General features: G+C 38.5%; 1 protein-coding gene across 5 annotated transcripts in view; it reads right to left on the minus strand.

Moving 5' to 3' along the window:
* CPLANE1 (ciliogenesis and planar polarity effector complex subunit 1) overlaps positions 1 to 21,618 on the minus strand; it is a 162,996-nt gene that overhangs the window by 24,957 nt on the left and 116,421 nt on the right. For all 5 annotated transcript variants that reach the window (XR_003730286.2, XM_015139879.3, XM_015139883.3 and 2 more), the window contains 4 exons: positions 15,642 to 15,729; positions 10,076 to 10,240; positions 6,833 to 6,863; positions 6,208 to 6,336 (listed from right to left, as the gene is read on the minus strand). Coding sequence is in view for 4 of the 5 variants with exons in the window: in XM_015139879.3 (XP_014995365.2) it covers positions 6,208 to 6,336; positions 6,833 to 6,863; positions 10,076 to 10,240; positions 15,642 to 15,729 (413 nt within the window). In the remaining variant the exon portion in view is untranslated. The remainder of the gene's footprint in view (positions 1 to 6,207; positions 6,337 to 6,832; positions 6,864 to 10,075; positions 10,241 to 15,641; positions 15,730 to 21,618) is intronic.

The following is a 21,618-nucleotide window of genomic DNA, read 5'->3' on the forward strand; positions in this document are numbered from 1 at the left end:
TTAATTAAAAAAAAAAAAAAAAGAACCTGCATATACACATCAAAGACAATGGCCAAGAACAAATTAAGGGGGCAGAAGTCCAGGAACGTATTTCACATTGCCAGACACAACAACTTTAAGGCTAAAAACAAAGCAAAACCAGTTACCACTAACCTGTTTTCTTTTTTTTTTTTTTTTGGTGAGATGGAGATTTACTCTTGTTGCCCAGGCTGGAGTGCAATGGCGCGATCTCGGCTCACTGCATTCTCCGCCTCCCAGGTTCAAGCGATTCTCCTGCCTCAGCTTCCCGAGTAGCTGGGATTACAGGCATGTGCCACTACGCCTGGCTAATTTTGTATTTTTAGTAGGGATGAGGTTTCACCATGTTGCCCAGGCTGATCTCGAATTCTTGACCTCAGGTAATCCACCTGCCTCAGCCTCCCAAAGTGCTGGGATTATAGGCGTGAGCCACTGCACCCAGCCCACTAATCTTAAAATATACATTATGAATGATGAAAAGTTAACAATGTGAATAAAGCATTTGTAAATATACAAAAGGAACTAGAGAACTTCTCAAAAGCCCTTTCTCTTGAACCTCTGCAAAAAGAACCAATTCCTCAGAAACATCACGAAAGCAAACCAGTTAATGTTGATGAAGCTGTAATACAGTTGTGATACAGTGTAATACAGTGATGATGCATCTAATTCCCCCCAAAAGACCAATACATTATATGTTTTATACAATTTTATTTTTAAAAATCTTAACGTGCAGGCACTGGCACATTTAAAAACTACATAAACAGATCTTTCCTCCAATCTAGGAAAAATGGAATGTCAGAAGTCAACAAAATGTGATAAACTTAAAGTACTAAAACAGAAGGCACTTCACCAAATCTGTTCACTGAAACAGTTATATATCCTTGCTTACATCTTTCACTTTATAGACTGCAGTGAATGTCTGTCTGGATAGAAGAACACAGGAAACAGTTTCATGGCAATAAAAATATAAGTCGAAGAAGTGATGAGTACTTTGCCAATGTATTTTGTTTTTGATAACCTTCCTTTGTTTTTGATAACTTTCCTTTTACAAGCGGAGAAAACAGGATTAAGAATTGGAAGAAAAGTTGAAATCGCAGAATGCAGCTACTTGGGGGATGGGGAAGTTGGTAGATATTAAATCGTTTTTCTCCTGAAGCAAAATGAAAAGAAAAAAAGCCCCTTCTGATCACCCCCTACTGCTTGTCAATAGGTTGAACTCAGTGATTCCCTCTGGTCTCCATACTCAGCTAGTCCCACTCTTTCCTTCTAATGCACACACTCTAGTTACATCTAATTCCTTGCCCTTCACTTACAAATACAAGAACTGCTGTGATTGCCTTCTTTCACTGACTTTCTTCCCCGAGCTCAAATAAACACTGATATAACTTGGTCTTAGAGCTCTAAGAGGTGTGTGTGTGTGTGTCTGTTGTAAATGGGACTGCATTCTTGCTTTGGTTCTCCATAGAAACGCTACTGATTTTTGTATATTGATTTTGTATCCTGAAACTTTACTGAAGTCATTTATCAGTTCTAGGAGGCTTTTGGAGGAGTCTTTAGGTTTTCTAGGTATAGAATCATACTGTCATGGAAAAGAGGTAATCTGAATTCTTATTTTCCTATTTCGATGCCTTGCATTTATTTCTCTTACTTGATTGCTCTGGCTAGGACTTCCAGTACTATGTTATATAGAAATGGTAAGATTGAGCATCCTTGTCTTGTACCAGTTCTTAAGGTGAATGCTTCCAGCTTTTGCCCATTCAGTAAGATGTTGGCTGTGGGTGTGTCATGAATGGCTATTAATCACATTTATTGATTTGTGTATGTTGAACCAATCTTGCATCCTAGAAATGAGGCCTACTTGATTGTGGTGAATTAACAATCACCACAATTTGATGTGCTGCTTTCGGTTTGCTGTATTTTGTTGAAGATTTTTGCTTCTATATTCATCAGGGATATTGGCCTACAGTTTTCCTTTTTCCCTGTGTCTTTGCCAGGTTTTGGTATCAGGGTGATGCCACCTTCATAGAATGACTGGGGAAGAGTCTGTCCTCCTTGATTTTTTAAAGAGTTTCAGTAGAATTCCTATCAGCTCTTCTTTTATGTCTGGCAGAATTTGGCTGTCAATCCATCCAGTCTGGGGCTTTTATTGGTTGGTGGGTTTTTTATTACTGATTCCATTTCAGAACTTCATATTGGTCTGTTCAGGGTTTCAAATTTCTTCCTGATTCAATGTTGGGAGGTTGTGTTTCCAGGAATTTACCCATTTCCTCTAGATTTTCTACTTTGTGCATACAGGTGTTCATAATAGTCTCAGGATCTTTTGTATTTCTGTGGGATCAATTGTAATGTCACCTTTGTTGTTTCCTGATTGCGCTTATTTGGATCTTCCCTCTTTTTTTCTTTGTTAATGTAGCTAGTGGTCTATCAATCTAGTTTATCCTTTCTAATAACCAACTTTTGGTTTTATTGATTCTTTGTATGGATATTTGGTTCTCAATTTTGTTCACTTCTGCTCTGATTTTAGTTACTTATTTTGCTAGCTCTGGGGTTAACTTGTTCTTGTTTTTCTGTTTCCTCTAGGTGTGATGTTAGATCACTAATTTGAAATCATTCGAACTTTTTGATGCAGGTGGTTAGTGCTATAAACTTTCCACCTTTTTTTTTTTTTTTGAGAAAGAATTTTGCTCTTGTTGCCCAGGCTGGAGTGCAATGGCACGATCTTGGCTCACCACAACCCCTGCCTCCTAGGTTCAAGTGATTCTCCTGCCTCAGCCTCCCGAGTAGCTGGGATTACAGGCATGTGCCACCATGCCCAGCTAGTTTTATATTTTTAGTAGAGATGAGGTTTCTCCATGTTGGTCAGGCTGGTCTCCAACTCCCAACCTCAGGTGATCCACCCGCCTCAGCCTCCCAAAGTGCTGGGATTACAGGTGTGAGACACCGTGCCCAGCCTCTAAATTTTCCTCTCAATGTTGCTTTTGCTGCATCACACCTGTAATCCCAGCACTTTGGGAAGTCGACGGGGGGCAGATCACAAGGTCAGGATATTGAGACCATCCTGGCCAATATGGTGAAACCCTGTCTCTATTAAAAATATAAAAATTAGCTGGGCGTGGTGGCACATGCCTGTAATCCCAGCTACTCAGGAGGCTGAGGCAGGAATCACTTGAACCAGGGAGTCGGAGGTTGCAGTGAGCTGAGATCGCACCACTGCACTCTAGCCTGGCAACAGAACGAGACTCCATCTCAAAAAAAAAAGAAAAAACCAACAAAAAACCCATCAGAACTCGTGAAATAGTGTTTTTACTATCACGAGGACAGGACAGAGCAAACTACCTCCATGATTCAATTATCTTTACCAACATGTGGGGATTATGGGAACTACAATCCAAGATGAGATGTGGATGGGGAAACAACCAGACCATATCATTCTGCCCTGGCCCCTTCCAAATCTCATGTCTTCATAATTCAAAACACAATCATGTCCTTCCAACAGTCCCTCAAAGTCTTAACTCATTCTAGCATTAACTCCAAAGTCCAAGTCCAAAGTCTCATTTGAGACAAGGCAAATCCCTTCTGCCTATGAGCCTGTAAAATCAAAAGCAAGTTAAGTTACTTCCTAGATACAATGGAGGTACAGGCATTGGGTAAAAACACCCAGTCCAAATAGGAGAAATTAGCCAAAACAAAGGGGCTATCAGCCTCATGCAAGTCCAAAATCCAATAGGGCAGTCATTAAACCTTAAAGTTCCAAAATGATCTTCTTTGACTCCATGTCTCACATTCAGGTCATGCTGATACAAGAGGTGGGTTCCCATGGTCTTGGACAGGTCCTGTCCACAGCTCCTGTCCCTGTGGCTTTGCAGGCTTTGCAGGGTACAGCCCTCTGCCCCAGCTGCTTTCACAACTGGCATTATCTGTGACTTTTCCAGGCACATGGTGCAAGCTGTTGGTAAATCTACCATTCTGGGGTCTGAGGATGGTGGCCCTCTTCTCACAGCTCCACTAGGCAGTGCCCCAGAAGGGAATCTGTGTGGGGGCTCCAACCCCACATTTCCCTTCTGCACTGACCTAGTAGAGGTTCTCCATGAGAGCTCTGCCCTTGCAGCAAACTTCAGTCTGGGATTTCCATACATCCTCTGAAATCTACGAGGAGGTTCCCAAACCTCAATTCTTGACTTCTGTTCACCCACAAGCTCAACACCACATGGAGGCTGCCAAGGTTTGGGGCTTGCACCCTCTGAAGCCACAGCCCGAGCTGTATCTTGGCGCCTTCTACCCACAGCTAGAGAGGATAGGATGCAGGGCACCAAGTCCCTAGGCTGCACACAGCAGGGAGGGCCTGGGCCTGGCCCAGGACATCATTTTTCCCTCCTAGGCCTCTAGGCCTGTGATGGGAGGGGCTGCCATGAAGGTCTCTAACATGCCCTGGAGATATTTTCCCCATGGTCTTGGTGACTAATATTTGGCTTCTCATTATTTATGCAAATTTCTGCAGTGAGCTTGAATTTCTCCCCAGAAAATGGGTGTTTCTTTTATACTGCACTGTCAGGCTGCAAATTTTCCAAACTTTCATGCTCTGCTTCCTCTTGAATGCTTTGCCACTTAGAAATTTCTTCCACCAGATACCCTAAATAATCTCTCTCAAGTTCAAAGTTCCACAAATCTCTAGGGCAGGGGCAAAATGCCACCAGTCTCTTTGCTAAAAGATAATAAGAATCACCTCCTCCAGTTCCCAACAAGTTCCTCTTCTTCATCTGAGACCACCTCTGCCTGGACCTTACTGTCCATATTGCTATCAGGCTTTTGGTCAAAGCCACCCAACAAGTCTCTATGAAGTTCCAAACTTTCCCACATCTTCCTGTCTTCTTCTGAGCCCTACAAACTGTTCCAACCTCTGCCTGTTACCCAGTTCCAAAGTCGCTTCCACATTTTCAGGTATCTTTGCAGAAGCACCCCACTCTCTGTGGTACCAATTTACTATATTAGTCTGTTCTTACACTGCTAAATAAGACATACCTGAGACTGAATAATTTATAAAGGTATAAAGGAAAGAGGTGTAATTAACTCACAGTGCAGCATGGCTGGGGAGGCCTCAGGAAACTTACAATCATGGCAGAAAGGGAAGCAAACATGGCCTTCTTCACATGATGGTAGGAAGGAGAAGAATGAGTGCCCACTGAAGGAGGAAGCCCCTTATAATACCATCAGTTATTGTGAGAACTCACTATCATGAGAACAGGATAGGGCAAACTGTCCCCATAATTCAGTTATCTCCACCTGATCCCTCCCATGACACATGGGAATTATGGGAACTACAATTCAAGATGAGATTTGGATGGGGACATGGCCAAACCATATCAGTCAGATTTCAGGTTTTTTTTTTTTTTTTTTTTTAATTTATTGAGACTTGCTTTACAGCCAAGCATTTGGTCGATCTTGGAGTATATTCCATGTGCAGATGAAAAGAATGTATATTCTGGGGTTGATGGGTGGAGCATTCTGCAGATGTCTATTAGGTTCAATTGATTAAGTGTCTAATTTAATTCTAGAATTTGTTAGTTTTCTGCTTTGATGATAGGTCTAACTTTGTCAGTGAGGTGTTAAAGTCCCCCACTATTACTATGTGGTTGCCTAAATAGTTTCATAGGTCTGTAAGTACTTATTTTATGAATCTAGGTGCTCCAATGTTGAATGCTTATATATTTAGGATAGTTAAGTCTTTTTGTTGAATTGAACTCTTTATCATTATGTAAAACCCTTCTTTGTCCTTTTTTACTGCTGTTGGTTTAAAGTCTGTTTTATCTGATATAAAAACAGTAGTGCCTGATCTTTTTTGTTTTCTATTTGCATGATACATCAGAAAAGCTATTTAAAATGTATTCTATGGGTTAATTTTAGGATAAAGTGCTATGAACTAAATCATTAATTACTTCTAGTAAGAGATAGGATTAAATGTATGTTGTACTTACAGTGATTCTTGGGAAAACTCACAGGATACAGTTATATACTATAAACTGTTAGGGAAAAGGGAAGACTGACACATATACATAACAAAACATGAAGAAAAAAATCTATTCTATGCTTCAGATTTTTTTCATAAAAATCACATTAAAATATGACAAGTTTTGAACATTCTTGAATGAGAAGCATTTTAAACAGGTTAAAAACGAATTATTCAATGATTACCTGGAGGTGCGCTTAGCTTGTTCTGTTAAGCCCAGCTCTTCACTGGAAACTCCGTCTTTAGTTATAAGGTCATCAATAATGTCTGCAATATCAGTCAATCCAGTCATCTGGAGTGGATCTACTGAAGCACTTCATTTGCAAATGTAATTTAAGAAATATAAATCAGTATCTACAACTTAATTACATTAAGCAAAAATAAACATGTAACAAATGAACACAAAATGATAAACATATATCTACTGTTCCTTCTATTTCTGCAATTCTAGTATCTCTCAGCGAAAAAGACTAATCAACAAAAAGTAATGACTTGGTAGATTTTCTTTAAAAAGGAAACATATGGCCCAGAAGAAAACCTCTATAGATTCTGCCTGTTTAAATTTGATCTATATTTATATAAGAAAATGTAGTATAGTCTATTGAATTCTAATTACTTGTGCTAAAACAGTAAGGGATATAACAATCCTCAATTTCTTAAAAATATTCCATACCCAATGAAAACTTATATTCCTTTAAACCACAAAGATGTATAATGTAAAAATTCACACACATATGAACAACAAAATTTCCACTATCTACACACACCCAACTTTAAAGAAAATCATGAATTAACTCTTAAGATATTTACCTCTCAAATAATTCATCATTGCTATTCATACCTAAAAAAAAAAATCATTATTAATAAAAATTTTGGGTCATTTTTTTTTTTGCTTTCAGTTGTTAACCTAATTTAGAAATTATATAACCAGAAATTAAATTAAAATACTTTTAAACCTCCAAATTGGTTTATAGATATATATTTGCAGCATATTTATCCTCCTCTTGAATATGCTATCTGATAGTGAACACTGTCTACATGTTTTTTAAGACCATGTCTCACTCTGTCACCCAGGCTAAGCGCAGGTCATGGCACACTACAACCTCTGCCTCCAGGCTCAAGCGAACCTCCCACCTTAATGTCCTGAATGGCTGGGATTACAGGTGTGTGCTGCAATGCAGGCTAATTTTTGTATTTTTTGTAGATATGGGGTCTTGCTGTGTTGCCCAGGCTGGTCTCCAACCACTGAGCTCAAATGATTCACCTGCCTTGGCCTCCCAAAGTGCTGGGATTACAGGCATGGGCCATCGCACCCAGCTGGTATAAGATTATTACTTTTCTATCCTGAGTACTCAGTATAATATATGTCAGAAGGCACAACCCTTCTTTGCTTAGTACACAGTTTAGAGTACTGGAGTGCAATTTACTTTATAAAATATATACAAACAAAAAACAAACCTCTGGTGATCTGAAAGTAATATATTTCAGAAAATATCTTATTTAAATCCAAGGAGCAATTTACTTGTAAGAATGTAACCCAAAATATAATTTTTTGTTGTTGTTTTGTTTTGTTTTGTTTTGAGACGGAGTCTCGCTCTGTTGCCCAGGCTGGAGTACAGTGGCCGGATCTCAGGTCACTGCAAGCTCCACCTCCCGGGTTCACGCCACTCTCCTGCCTCAGCCTCCTGAGTAGCTGGGTCTACAGGTGCCCACCACCTCGCCGGGCTAGTTTTTTTGTATTTTTTTAGTAGAGACGGGGTTTCACCATGTTAGCCAGGATGGTCTCAATCTCCTGACCTTGTGATCTGCCCGTCTCGGCCTCCCAAAGTGCTGGGATTACAGACTTGAGCCACCATGCCTGGCCCAAAATATAATTTTTAAGTCTTGTCCATTATTAACTATATATTTTCAAAGAAAAATACTTAATCTATTCAATCTTCTATATGTTTAATTCCAAAAACAGAACTGAATTAATTTGGGAAAAGTGTTCTGACATCTCTTCTCAAAAAATATTCCTTAAGATTTTATTATCTTGAGATAAACCAAATCTGTCCTTAAGACTTATACATTCACATGGTTTTGATATGAAATACCTGTTTTCTTGAAAGTACATTGTTCTATTTAATTTATTAACCTCCAAATCAAGCATTTTATTTTTGTTCTCAGAATCTGGGCATCTGTGGGTTCTTAAGGGTGACTAATTCAATTTAACTAAGAGAGAAATACCTCACATAAATCTAAGGTTAGTGTAATAGTAACAGTACTACCCTTAATAGCTTTTTGCTAGGTAGAAAAAGATATTAATCCTATGTACTTAGGAAAGAGAGGGTCCATTAAAGAGACACTTTCTCTCAGTATTTGAGAGGCCCCTACTGGCCTATTCATGAAAAAAAGCTTAAAGGATTCTCTTCCAATACTGACTGGGCTGCATATGGGGAAGTAGATGAGATTAGTGAAGATGGTGACCTCTTGGGTTAAAGGTTGAAGTGTTTGCTAAGTAACAAGTTGCCCTTTCTCCTATTAGTAACCCAGGATCACTAACCCACGGCCACAGTACCTGTTTACTACCAAGTAAACGTTCTTAAAACATTATGAGATTTATGCATGGACTTTTTTTTTTTTTAGCTCATCAGCTATTGTTAGCATTAGGGTATTTTACGTGTGGCCCAAGACAATTCTTCTTCTTCCAATGTGGCGCAGGGAAGCCAAAAGGTTGGAGTCTAGACTTTGACATCAGACCTAGTTATACCTTTGCCTTAGACTCTGGCAACACTAAACAACCATGTTCCCCCTCTCCTCCTCTTTTACCCACCTAGTCACTGAGTACCATCAGTTACTAATTCAAAATGTCTCGTTTCTTCTATTTCTTTCCCACAACACTAGCCAGGCCCTCATTATTTACCAGGTCAGATTTTTGTAGCCTCCTCAGTGGTCTCTATGCCTCCGTTCTATTTTTTCTCAAAACCTCCTCATTTTACTTCTCTGCCTAGAATTCTCCCATGATTCCCAAGTATAAAATGGAGTGTAAACTTCTCAGATATAATTGGAACCCTCTACCATCTAGCCATACAAATCCTGTTTAACCTCATTTGTCAATCCTACCCCAGAGAAGAGAAGAGAAAAGCTATCAGTGACCAAGAAAATAAAACAAGATTCTGAGATGCTTTATATATGATATTCAGTCTTCACAACTCTGTGAAGTGGAAATTATTATCCCCATATGTTGATGACTAAAACATACATGGCATCTAGAAAGAACTGAGAAAATCATTACAAGATTTAAAGTCAGCTTACTAATAGCTTTTCTTTAAGTAACAGTAATGTCATTCAAAATAGCATTTTTACTGTTTATATCACTTTAATAATGGTAATAGAACATACACTAAACACTCAGTAAAATCATTTTAATTGACCATCAATATCTGAGAGAAAAAAACATATTTCCAAGCCACTGTCAGTGATTGAACTGATGTATTTACTATGTCCTATTATTCATAGGATAAAATGTATTCATTAGGACTAAAGAATAGCAGTTTTAATTGCTACATCCAAATGAAATGAAACAAAAAGTGGCACTAAATCCTTCTAAATCTCAATCTCCTCAACTGTAAAATGGGGATAATAATAGTGTCTACACCTCATAGGTCAGGCTTAAACCAGAATCTACGCATATAAAACAGTGATGCACATGGTAGAGGTGCAAGAAATGATAGATACTATTTTGTTTTCAAATTAAAATTCAAAGTTCTTTTAATTGGAAGAGTTTTAATTTTTCAATTTTTGTAAATGTCAACTATTATAGTAATTCCAGTTGCTATATATTTCATATTAAGTTACACCAAGATATGATACATGATTGCATTATGTCTTACGAAGGTGACAAGGTGTCATAGTTCTTCATGTGAATAGCAAGTTTTAACTTTCCTTTCCCTAAAATAAATATTACAAAATGACTTCACAAACCTTTCATAACTGTATTCCCAGTAAATCACATTCAGTAACATTATAATGGAGAATAAGAGTATATGTAAATGAAAAAGTGAAGAACAATACCAGAAGAAGTAGTATTCTGATCACTGGAAAGGCTGACAGCTGAATCGGCAGTAGGAAACACATGGGTTTTCTGACCAGAATAATTTTCTGTTATTGAAAATTCAGGTTCTGAAGTCTCCTTTTTGTCACTTTGATCTTCTTCATCCATATGTGTCAAAAAACGCACTAATCCAGAGTATATATTACAATTAAAATAAAATAGTAGAGAAAAAAAGATCACATGGAAAAGACAACAATTGCTAATACTTCCAACTAGCAACATAGATATTAGAAGTTTACCACATATTATGCTAATAGCTTTCTACTGTATAATGAATTTAATAAAAAATTTGAAGTTAAAGCTCTCCCACAGTAAATAAACCATAAAATTTATTATCAACTTCATTAAACGTGGCAGACTGAGCTGAAGTACACAGGCCTATGCCCTTCCATAAAAACACAGACACGCTAAATTACAAAAAAAATATATTTAATATACAACCAATCTTTCTAAACAGAGAAATCCCCTGGTGCCAGAAAAGAAAAAGGAACTCAAAGCTGGAGCAATAAGTGGGCAATGATGCTAGGATAGTCTACTGAGGAATAGAAGATGTGGTTTCTGCAGACTGCAATGAGGGAAAAACTGAGCTACCTTCATTTATCTTAGAGCATTGAAGGACAGCTTTGTCCATAAAATAGGAATAAGAAAATCTCTCCCCTGGTGAAACAGCAAATAAGTTTTCTATATGCATGGATAGTAGCTGAGAGAAAAATAAAAGTCAACTTTGAGAAATCAAAATCCCTGACTTGCCACAAGCATGAACAGGGTCTGAATTTCTACCATCAATACAGTACAGCAACCCCAAGTGAAGAAATGTATACTAAAATTTGTTCCAATTTTTTCCTACATTGTTCAATGATAGCAAAAAGCAAATGCAAAACTACTCCAAAGACAAATACATATAATCTAGCAGAACTTCTACTAATGATAAGCCCATGATAAAAAATTACAAATCACACAAAGGAACAACCAATCATGAAAGAGAGTCAGTATGCAGATTCAATAATTGATAATGTGCACATATGAAATACAACAATCAGAAAAGGTTAGTCATAAAACATGACTAAAATTATTAAACAGATAAAGCATAGGAACAGCAATAAAAAAAAACAGGACAGGACATCCAAAGAGCAGATAGATCTGAAAAAGAAATAAATACAACTTCTAGATATTAAATATAGCCACCAAAATTAAAATCATAACAAATAGCTAAAACAGCAAAGACATAGCAAAGAAGAGAATTAGTAAACTAAAAGACAGATCTGAGGAAATCATCCTGAGTGCACCACTGATAAAGGGAGGAAATTATGCAGAAGAGGTTAAAAGAGATAAGGCGGCCAGGCGTGGTGGCTCACACCTGTAATCCCAGCATTTTGGGAGGCCAAGGTGGGCGGATCACCTGAGGTCAGGAGTTCGAGACTGGCCTGACCAAAATGGAGAAACCCTGTCTCTACAAATACAAAAAATTTGCCAGGGGTGGTGGCACATGCCCGTAATCGCAGCTACTCAGAAGGCTGAGGCAGGAGAACCACTTGAACCCGCGAGGTGGGGGTTGCAGTGAGCTGAGATCATGTCATTGCACTCCAGCCTAGACAACAAGAGCGAAACTCTGTCTCATTAAAAAAAAAAAAAAAAAAAAAAAAGATATAAGTAACAGAGTGAGAAGGTCCAACACACCTCTAACAGGTGTTTTAGAAAGAAAAGAAAAAATGGGGAGGAAGCAGTACTTCAAAATATTATCGGTGAAAAGTACCCAAAGTTAAATCTTAATACTAAAGAATCATTCCTACTCCAATAGAAGGTAAATAAAAGAAATATGGCTGGGCCTGGTGGCTCACACCTGTAATCCCAGCACTTTGGGAGGCCAAGGCAGGTGGATCACAAGATCAGGAGATTGAGACCATCCTGGCTAACACGGGGAAACTCCGTGTCTACTAAAAATACAAAAAATTAGCCAGGCATGGTGGCAGGCGCCTGTAGTCCCAGCTACTCGGGAGGCCGAGACAGAGTTTTGCTTGAACCCGGGAGGCAGAGGCTGCAGTGAGCCAAGATCGTGCCACTGCACTCTGACAGAGTGAGACTCCATCTCAAAAAACAAACAAAAAAAAGAAGTGGATGCAAGAAGCAACTGTGGGCAACAATAGCAGAGAAGAGAAAATATCAGAGAGCATCTCAGGCAATAAAAGGTGTCATGAAACTTGTTTTGGTTTTCTACATTTGTTGCCTACATATTTACATTATTTAAATCAGAAATTTTAAAATGAAGTAATTGTTGGCAAAGAAAATGACAAATGTGGAGAAATCCTAGCTAAGCACTGACTTAAAAAATAAAAGGCAAGGGGAACTAAACGGGAGGGTTAAAAACAGAGTAGATCTACAAATATTTGAAAACAGTATCAGATGCTGGGTTGGTGGCTCACACCTATAATCCCAACACTTTGGGAGGCCGAGACGGGTGGATCACAAGGTCAAGAGATTGAGATCATCCTGGCCAACATGGTGAAGCCCCATCTCTACTGAAAATAGAAAAAATTAGCCAGGCGTGGTGGTGTGCACCTGTAGTCCCAGCTACTCAGGAGGCTGAGGCAGGAAAATTGCTTGAACCTGGGAGGCGGTGGTTGTAGTGAGCTGAGATCACACCACTGCACTCTCCAACCTGGGCCACAGTGCGAGACTCTCAAAAACAAACAAACAAACAAACAAAAAAAAAAACAGTATCAGAGAAGATGGAGGGAACAAATCAGTGCTAAAAAGGTCTAAAGTCCTTATATTGTTTGGGAGGTAGATATATTCACCTTAATTTAAAAAGAAAAAAATTTTAAGAGATGGTGTCTCACTATGTTGTCCAGGTTGGAGTGCAGTGGCTATTCATAGGTGTGATGATAGCATACTACAATCTTTAATTCTTGGGCTCGAGTGATCCTCCCACCTCAGCCTCCCGAATAGCTGGGACTACAGGTATGCACCACCATGTCCAACTTCACCTTAAACTTTAACTCAACTATGAATGTTAAAGATTCAAGAATAACCACTAAAAATTAAAAATGAAATGTATAATTTCTGAACCAATACAGTAGGAAAGAGAGAATATAGAAAACTCAATCCAATAAAAGGCAAAAAAGAGGAACAAAAAGTAAAGGAAAAAAAGGGCAAAAAAAACCCATGAAATAAGATATTAGAAATAAGCACAAATATATCAGTAAATACAATAAATGAATACTGATTATGCTTGCTAGTTAAAAAAGACTGTCTAATTATTTAAAGGAATGACATCTAGGTAGATGCTGGACACAACTACAACATAATCAAACAGCCTGAAAGTAAAGGGATATCCAATTTACAAGAAATACAGAGGAGAAAACGACACATTAAATGACATCACAGAGACTCAATTAGCAAAATTCAGTCTCTGAAAAACACTTTAGAACAAATATCTTGTTTCTTCAACAAAGAAAACTTCAAGGAAGAAAAAGGAGAGAAGGAACCCAGAAGTAAAGAGACTTACAAGCCATCAACCAATGGCCACATACAGATCTTACCTGGGTTCCAACTGTAATAATTAAAAAGCTTTTTTTTTTTTTTTTTTTTTTTTTGAGACGGAGTCTCGCTCTGTCGCCCAGGCTGGAGTGCAGTGGCATGATCTTGGCTCACTGCAACCTCCGCCTCCTGGTCTTCAAGCAATTCTCCTGCCTCACCCTCCTGAGTAGCTGGGACTATAGGCGCCCACCACCACACCAGGCTAATTTTTGTATTTTTAGTAGAGACAGGGTTTCACCATATTGGCCAGGCTGGTTTTAAATTCCTGATCTTGTGATCCGCCTGCCTCAGCCTCCCAAAGTGCTGGGATTACAGGTGTGAGAAACCATACCCGGCCTAAAAAGCTATTTTTTGAAACAAGACAATTGGCAACATTTGAACCCTGATTAGATATATAAGTATATTAAGAATTTTTTAAAGGAGTGTCAATATTATTGTGCTTATGTTTTAAAAATGGACCTGATCTTTTAGAGATACATATAAAATATTTATACATAAAATAACGTGCTGTCTGGGTTTCACTTCAAAATAATCAAGAAAAAGGTGGGAAGAGTGGGTGGGTGTGGGTAGGTGTTTAGGTAAAAAATGGATTGGCCATGAGTTGATAATGATTAAAGTTTGTTGTTGAGTATATGAAAGTTAATTGTATGATTCTGTCTTCTATTAAAATAGCATAGAAATTTTACATAAAATTAAAAAAAAAACATATCAAAAAGTTATACCAGAACACAGGGGTAGTAATGTTCATATTAAACAAAATCGACTATAAGTCAAAAAGGATTATTGGGAATAATTACTTAGTGATAAAAGAGACAAAATCCAACAAGAAATATAACAATCCTGAACTATTTTCACCTTATAGCCTTAAGATGAATGTAACAGATTTACAAGGATAAATAATTCCATAATCATTATGGGTAATTTTTAATGCAACCTTCTGAGAAATTAATGGATCAAGCTGACTAAAGAATCAGAAAAAATATAAAAAATCTGGACAATACAATTTAGAAGCTTGACCAAAGGGAGATATATACACATACAATACATACAACCAACAGCAAATGTTTGGTCTCTTCAGATAAATGTGGAACATAACATAAAAACTGACTATCCTCAGCCATAAGAGAAATTTTAACAAATTTCTAAGAACTGATATCATCATACACATCAGCTAATCAAAATACAATGAAAATGGAAATCGACCACAAAAACATAGCCCTATATATTAGAATCCTTAATATTTAGAAGCTAAAAACTCCTTTTACAAGCTAAAGAAATCATAATGTGAACTACAAACTATGTAGACCTGAACAACACCAGATGATGATAAGTAGGTCCATGCAGGAACATATTCAGCCTCAATTACACATATTAGAAAACAAGAAAAAATAAAGTTAGAAAAAAGCCAACAAGTTAATCCCCCCAAAATAGAATAATAAAGATTAACGAAAAAGGAAACTGAGAAACAAACAGAATTAACAAACACTGGTTTTTGAAAAGACTGACAAGACTGAATGAGAAGAGAACACAGGTATAAACTACACACACAGTAGAAAGTAAAAACAAATTCATTCTTTCAATAAAAAATGAAAAAACTTAATACCTCACCACTGCCTGGCCATTTTACCAGAACCTCAAATTCCAGCTCAGCTGATGATCACAGACAAACAGCAACCTCAGCACAAAGTTCTGTGCAATCCTCAGCACTATGAGGCCAATGGTTTGGAATCCACAAAAACTGAGCTCCAGGCCACACTTGCCCCATGGTATGAAATCCAGAGAAGGTTACTGCCTTCTCCAAAAAAAAAAGGCTTTGAGGTGGAAGCTAATCACATTACAAAAAAAAAATCCTTATCTAAAAATTGGGAAGCTGATGCCTTAAGCTCATATATGAAAACTATTCCTACTTCTGGCACTCCACAAAGCAATGTTTATTCTTTCAGTCAACTAAAGCAAGACTTCAGCCAGTCCCTGTCAGCCCCTACAAACCTTCTTCAGAAATGCTAATGGTTTTTGAGGCTAATGTTTTTTTGAATTCAGGGCCAGAAGAGAATTCAATGTGATCCACTGGTCCAATCTGTAGAAAAAACACACAAGACAAAACAATGGTAATACTTTGATAATTTCAAAATAACAAACAAGTTTATGTAAGTTTTAAACACTTGGATTAATGTAAAAGTAAAAGAAATGGGATTAAATCCAATATAAGCTAAATGGTAGGGATCAATAAAGCAGAGGAAATTTTTACTTATTTGTAGCTTAACTGAGTTATAAACTTTTAAGAGGCTCAGGAAAATTGTATCATAAAATTTTAGAATGAAGAACCTTAATTACCATCTAGACAAACTCATATTAAAAAGGAGAGAACAAAGCCCAGAGAGATTCAATGACTTTTTTAGTGGCATGACATGGTCAATCCAGGTCTTCAAGACTACTTACTAGAGTATCCCTGGGCCTCTTCCAGGACTCTAAGCTGTTTTCTTAGGCAAGTGAAGATGTTTGTATTTATGTGTACATTATAACAATGTGAGAGTATTTTTAAAAAATATACCAAAACTGCTGGGTCCAGTGGCTCACATCTGTAATCCCAGCACTTTGGGAGGGTGAAGCAGGCAGATCACTCGAGGTCAGGAGTTTGAGACCAGCCTAGCCAACATGGCAAAACCCCGTCTCTACTAAAAATATAAAAATTAGGTGGACATGGTGGCAGGTGCCTGTAATCCCAGCTACTCAGGAGGCTAAGGCAGGAGAATTGCTTCAACCTGGGAGGCAGAGGTTGCAGTGAGCCAAGATTGCGCCACTGCACTCCAGCCTGGATGACACAGTGAGACTCCATCTCAAAAATAAATTAAATAAATAAATAAATTGTGTGTGTGTGTGTGTGTGTGTATACAAAATTAACATTATTTCCTTCAAAGTGGTCATTTTAGAAGACTAAATACCCTCTTTTTCCCTGGGAGATATGTTCCAAGACCCCCAGCGGATGCCTGAAACGGTGGGTAGTACCGAACCTTATTTATAGCTGTCCCTTAGTATCCATGTGGGATTGGCTCCTGACGTCAAAATCCACAGACACTCAAGTCCCTTATATAAAATGGTGCAGTATTTGCATATAACCTATACATATTCTCCCATATACTTTAAATAATCTCTAGATTACTTACAATATCTAATACAATGTAAATGTTAAATATTAATAGTTGTTATGACATATTGTTTAGGAATGACAAGAAAAAACTCTGTACATGTTCAGTACAGCTGCAACCATCCTTTTTGTTTTTATTAAATATTTTCAATCCACACTTGGTTGAACTGTCAGATGCAGAACCCATGGATATAGAGCGCCGACTGTATACTATGTTTTTTCCTATGCATACATACCTATGATAAAGCTTACTTCATCAATTAGGCACAGTAAGAGATTAATAATTGCTAAGAATAAGATTGAATGATTATAACAATATACTGTAAACAAAGTTATGTGAATGTGATTTCTTTCTGTCTCTCAAAACATCTTCTTATACTGTACAAAGGGTAACAGAAACCTCAGAAAACAAAACTGCAAATAAGAGGGGACTACTGTACTTAGGGGCTTTGAGAAAATGCTTTTGGAACTCTTCCTTTGAAATTGTCTCCCAACCTTGTGCCACAATTATAAATAACTGTTCTAGTGGTGAATCTTTAGTATGTAAATGTGATTTTATTAGTGCCAGAATCAAAACTAAGATAGCAAAGACAACCATTAAACAAATATTTATTAAATGCCCACCCTGTGTAGCAAAAGACATTGTCCCTACCTTCAAGTCTTAAAAGACTTGAGAGAGGAGCCCTATCAGAATTTTTGAGAGCCTTTTCAAAACGCCATGCCATGCCATCTCCACCTCCCCAACAGATTCAGCAGGGATAGAATGTATACTCTGAAAAAGCATCTGAGTGATCTTGACATCACAGGAGTCCATTAAACATTAAGATATGTGGAAATTCCCTCCTGCAACTCCTGCTTTGGCTGGCTTTCTCCTGAGTCTCTTATGACTTCAGACTGTTCTCAAGTCTTGTGGAATCCTCATCCTTACAAGGTAGTGTTTCTACAAGATTCTTTGCCCTCTTCTTTTCTCCTCTATGTGCTCTCCCTGAGGACTGCCTATGCTATCATGATTTGAACTTCCTCCTAACTGATTACTGAACTTCCTCCTAACTGATTACTCCAAAATCTGTAACTTCAGCCCAGTTGTAGCTCCTCAGCTGCTTCTGAGGAACTGCCTACTTATCTCATAGCACCTCAAATTTGTCATGTCCCTGATAGAAATCATTGTGCCTCCCTCCCCCAACACACACATCACACACACACACACACACACACACACACACACACACAGACACACACACCCCTCTTCCACTTCCTTAGTTTGGAAAATGGCTCCACCATTCACCCAGGCTGGAATTTGGACACCACTGTGAATCTCTGTTGTCTTCTTCACCTTCCCACAGCTTATCAATCTCTAAGTCCTATTAATGCCTTCACTCCATTCTTACCGCTCAAATTCAGGCACATTGTTATTTCCTGCCATAGATATTTAGTGGATCTCAAACACTTATCAGTGGACCTGATATAGAGCTAGCAGCATAAGAATCATTTGTGAAGCTTGTTAATAACACAGATTCCTGGGCTCTAACCAGACCTACTTAAAATCAGAATTTCAGGGAAATGGGGCCCAGGAATTTGCATTCTTAACAAGTTTCCTAGATGATTCTAATGGGCAGTCAGATGTGGAACCACTGTAACCCATGTGGTCTCCTTGTTCCCAGACTTATCCTTTCCAGTCTACCCTCCACATTACTGTCTGCATATCTGATCATCTCCCTTCACTGTTTAAAATACTTCAGTGGTTTCCCACTACGTGCTTATAGGATAAAATCCCAATGGCTTGACATGGTAAATGCTTTCTGTTCCTCCTTGTCTCCCCTCTCCTACCTCTACTGCCAAATGTCTTAAAGTCCAATCCCACTAACTTCTACCTCTAAGTAATGCTCATACAGCTCCCCAAACACTCTATGCCATTTGGTACCTTTCTCCTTTGCTCACAATATTTTGCCAGTCTTTCCTTAATTAGCTGATGAATACCAATTCATTACCAGCTCGAGTCACCTCTACAAAGCCTTCTTTGATGCCACAGCATGCCAGGCATATCTATGTGCCTCATTAGACCCAGTATGTATGTATTTATTGGTATATACATCTATCTTCTTTTATTAGATTTTACACTCCTTAAGAGTAGGTACTATGCCTTATTTATCTTTCTATTCCTGGAATTTAGCACAGGGCCTAATATGCAGTAGATGCTCAATAAATGTTTGTTGAAGGAATTAATGATTCATGAACTCTTCTGAGAGTGAGCAAACCAAGATCAAGACTAGATTTGGGCCGGGCGCGGTGGCTCAAGCCTGTAATCCCAGCACTTTGGGAGGCCAAGACGGGCGTATCACGAGGTCAGGAGATCGAGACCATCCTGGCGAACCCGGTGAAACCCCGTCTCTACTAAAAAAAAATACAAAAAACTAGACGGGCCAAGTGGCGGGTGCCTGTAGTCCCAGCTACTCCGGAGGCTGAGGGAGGAGAATGGCGTAAACCCGGGAGGCGGAGCTTGCAGTGAGCCGAGATCCGGCCACTGCACTCCAGCCTGGGCGACAGAGCGAGACTCCGTCTCAAAAAAAAAAAAAAAAAAAAGACTAGATTTGGGTATAAATCAAGTATCTGGCTGTAGATAATGAATACTAAACTAGCTCAGAAGGCAATTTCAAAAGAGATTCTTTGAAGTAAAGAGTTCCAACAACTGCTTTGATGCTGAACATTTATTTGGATGTGAAGATCTAAATCTGGGTTTTAAAAAAAAACAGAAAGCAGGCCAGGTGCAATGGCTCACATCTGTAATCCCAGTACTTTGGGAGGCTGAGGTGGGAGGATCATTTGGAGTTAGAGACTGGCCTGGGTAACATGGTGAGACCCCAAATCTACTCCCCAAAAAGAGGAAAACAACCAAATAAGCATCATAATATCATTACTTAGTATTAATATTTTTACTTAGTCGTAGTCCTGCCTCATATCCTTTCAGTATAGTTTCACATATGCTTAATCTTAATTTTTTTCTATTATTATTATACTTTAAGTTCTAGGGTACATGTGCATAACGTGCAGGTTTGTTACATATGTATACTTGTGCCATGGTGCTGTGCTGCACCCATCAACTCGTCAGCACCTATCAACTCGTCAGCACCTATCAACTCGTCATTTACATCAGGTATAACTCCCAATGCAATCCCTCCCCCCTCCCCCCTCCCCCCTCCCCATGATAGGCCCCAGTGTGTGATGTTTCCCTTCCCGAGTCCAAGTGATCTCATTGTTCAGTTCCCACCTATGAGTGAGAACATGCGGTGTTTGGTTTTCTGTTCTTGCGATAGTTTGCTAAGAATGATGGTTTCCAGCTGCATCCATGTCCCTACGAAGGACACAAACTCATCCTTTTTTATGGCTACATAGTATTCCATGGTGTATATGTGCCACATTTTCTTAATTCAGTCTGTCACTGATGGACATCTGGGTTGATTCCAAGTCTTTGCTATTGTGAATAGTGCCGCAATAAACATATGTGTCCATGTGTCTTTATAGCAGCATGATTTATAATCCTTTGGGTATATACCCAGTAATGGGATGGCTGGGTCATATGGTACTTCTAGTTCTAGATCCTTGAGGAATCGCCATACTGTTTTCCATAATGGTTGAACTAGTTTACAATCCCACCAACAGTGTAAAAGTGTTCCTATTTCTCCACATCCTCTCCAGCACCTGTTGTTTCCTGACTTTTTAATGATCGCCATTCTAACTGGTGTGAGATGGTATCTCATTGTGGTTTTGATTTGCATTTCTCTGATGGCCAGTGATGATGAGCATTTTTTCAGGTGTCTGTTGGCTGTATGAATGTCTTCTTTTGAGAAATGTCTGTTCATATCCTTTGCCCACTTTTTGATGGGGTTGTTTGTTTTTTTCTTTTAATTTGTTTGAGTTCTTTGTAGGTTCTGGATATTAGCCCTTTGTCAGATGAGTAGATTGCAAAAACTTTCTCCCATTCTGTAGGTTGCCTGTTCACTCTGATGGTAGTTTCTTTTGCTGTGCAGAAGCTCTTTAGTTTAATGAGATCCCATTTGTCAATTTTGGCTTTTGCTGCCGTTGCTTTTGGTGTTTTAGACATGAAGTCTTTGCCCATGCCTATGTCCTGAATGGTACTACCTAGGTCTTCCTCTAGGGTTTTTATGGTATTAGGTCTAACATTTAAGTCTCTAATCCATCTTGAATTAATTTTCGTATAAGGAGTAAGGAAAGGATCCAGTTTCAGCTTTCTACTTATGGCTAGCCAATTTTCCCAGCACCATTTATTAAATAGGGAATCCTTTCCCCATTTCTTGTTTTTCTCAGGTTTGTCAAAGATCAGATGGCTGTAGATGTGTGGTATTATTTCTGAGGACTCGGTTCTGTTCCATTGGTCTATATCTCTGTTTTGGTACCAGTACCATGCTGTTTTGGTTACTGTAGCCTTGTAGTATAGTTTGAAGTCAGGTAGCGTGATGCCTCCAGCTTTGTTCTTTTGACTTAGGATTGTCTTGGAGATGCGGGCTCTTTTTTGGTTCCATGTGAACTTTAAAGCAGTTTTTTCCAATTCTGTGAAGAAACTCATTGGTAGCTTGATGGGGATGGCATTGAATCTATAAATAACCTTGGGCAGTATGGCCATTTTCACGATATTGATTCTTCCTATCCATGAGCATGGTATGTTGTTCCATTTGTTTGTGTCCTCTTTTATTTCACTGAGCAGTGGTTTGTAGTTCTCCTTGAAGAGGTCCTTTACATCCCTTGTAAGTTGGATTCCTAGGTATTTTATTCTCTTTGAAGCAATTGTGAATGGAAGTTCATTCA

This window comes from Macaca mulatta, chromosome 6 (genome assembly GCF_049350105.2).
Source record: "Macaca mulatta isolate MMU2019108-1 chromosome 6, T2T-MMU8v2.0, whole genome shotgun sequence".
NCBI classification, from domain to species: Eukaryota; Metazoa; Chordata; class Mammalia; order Primates; family Cercopithecidae; genus Macaca; species Macaca mulatta.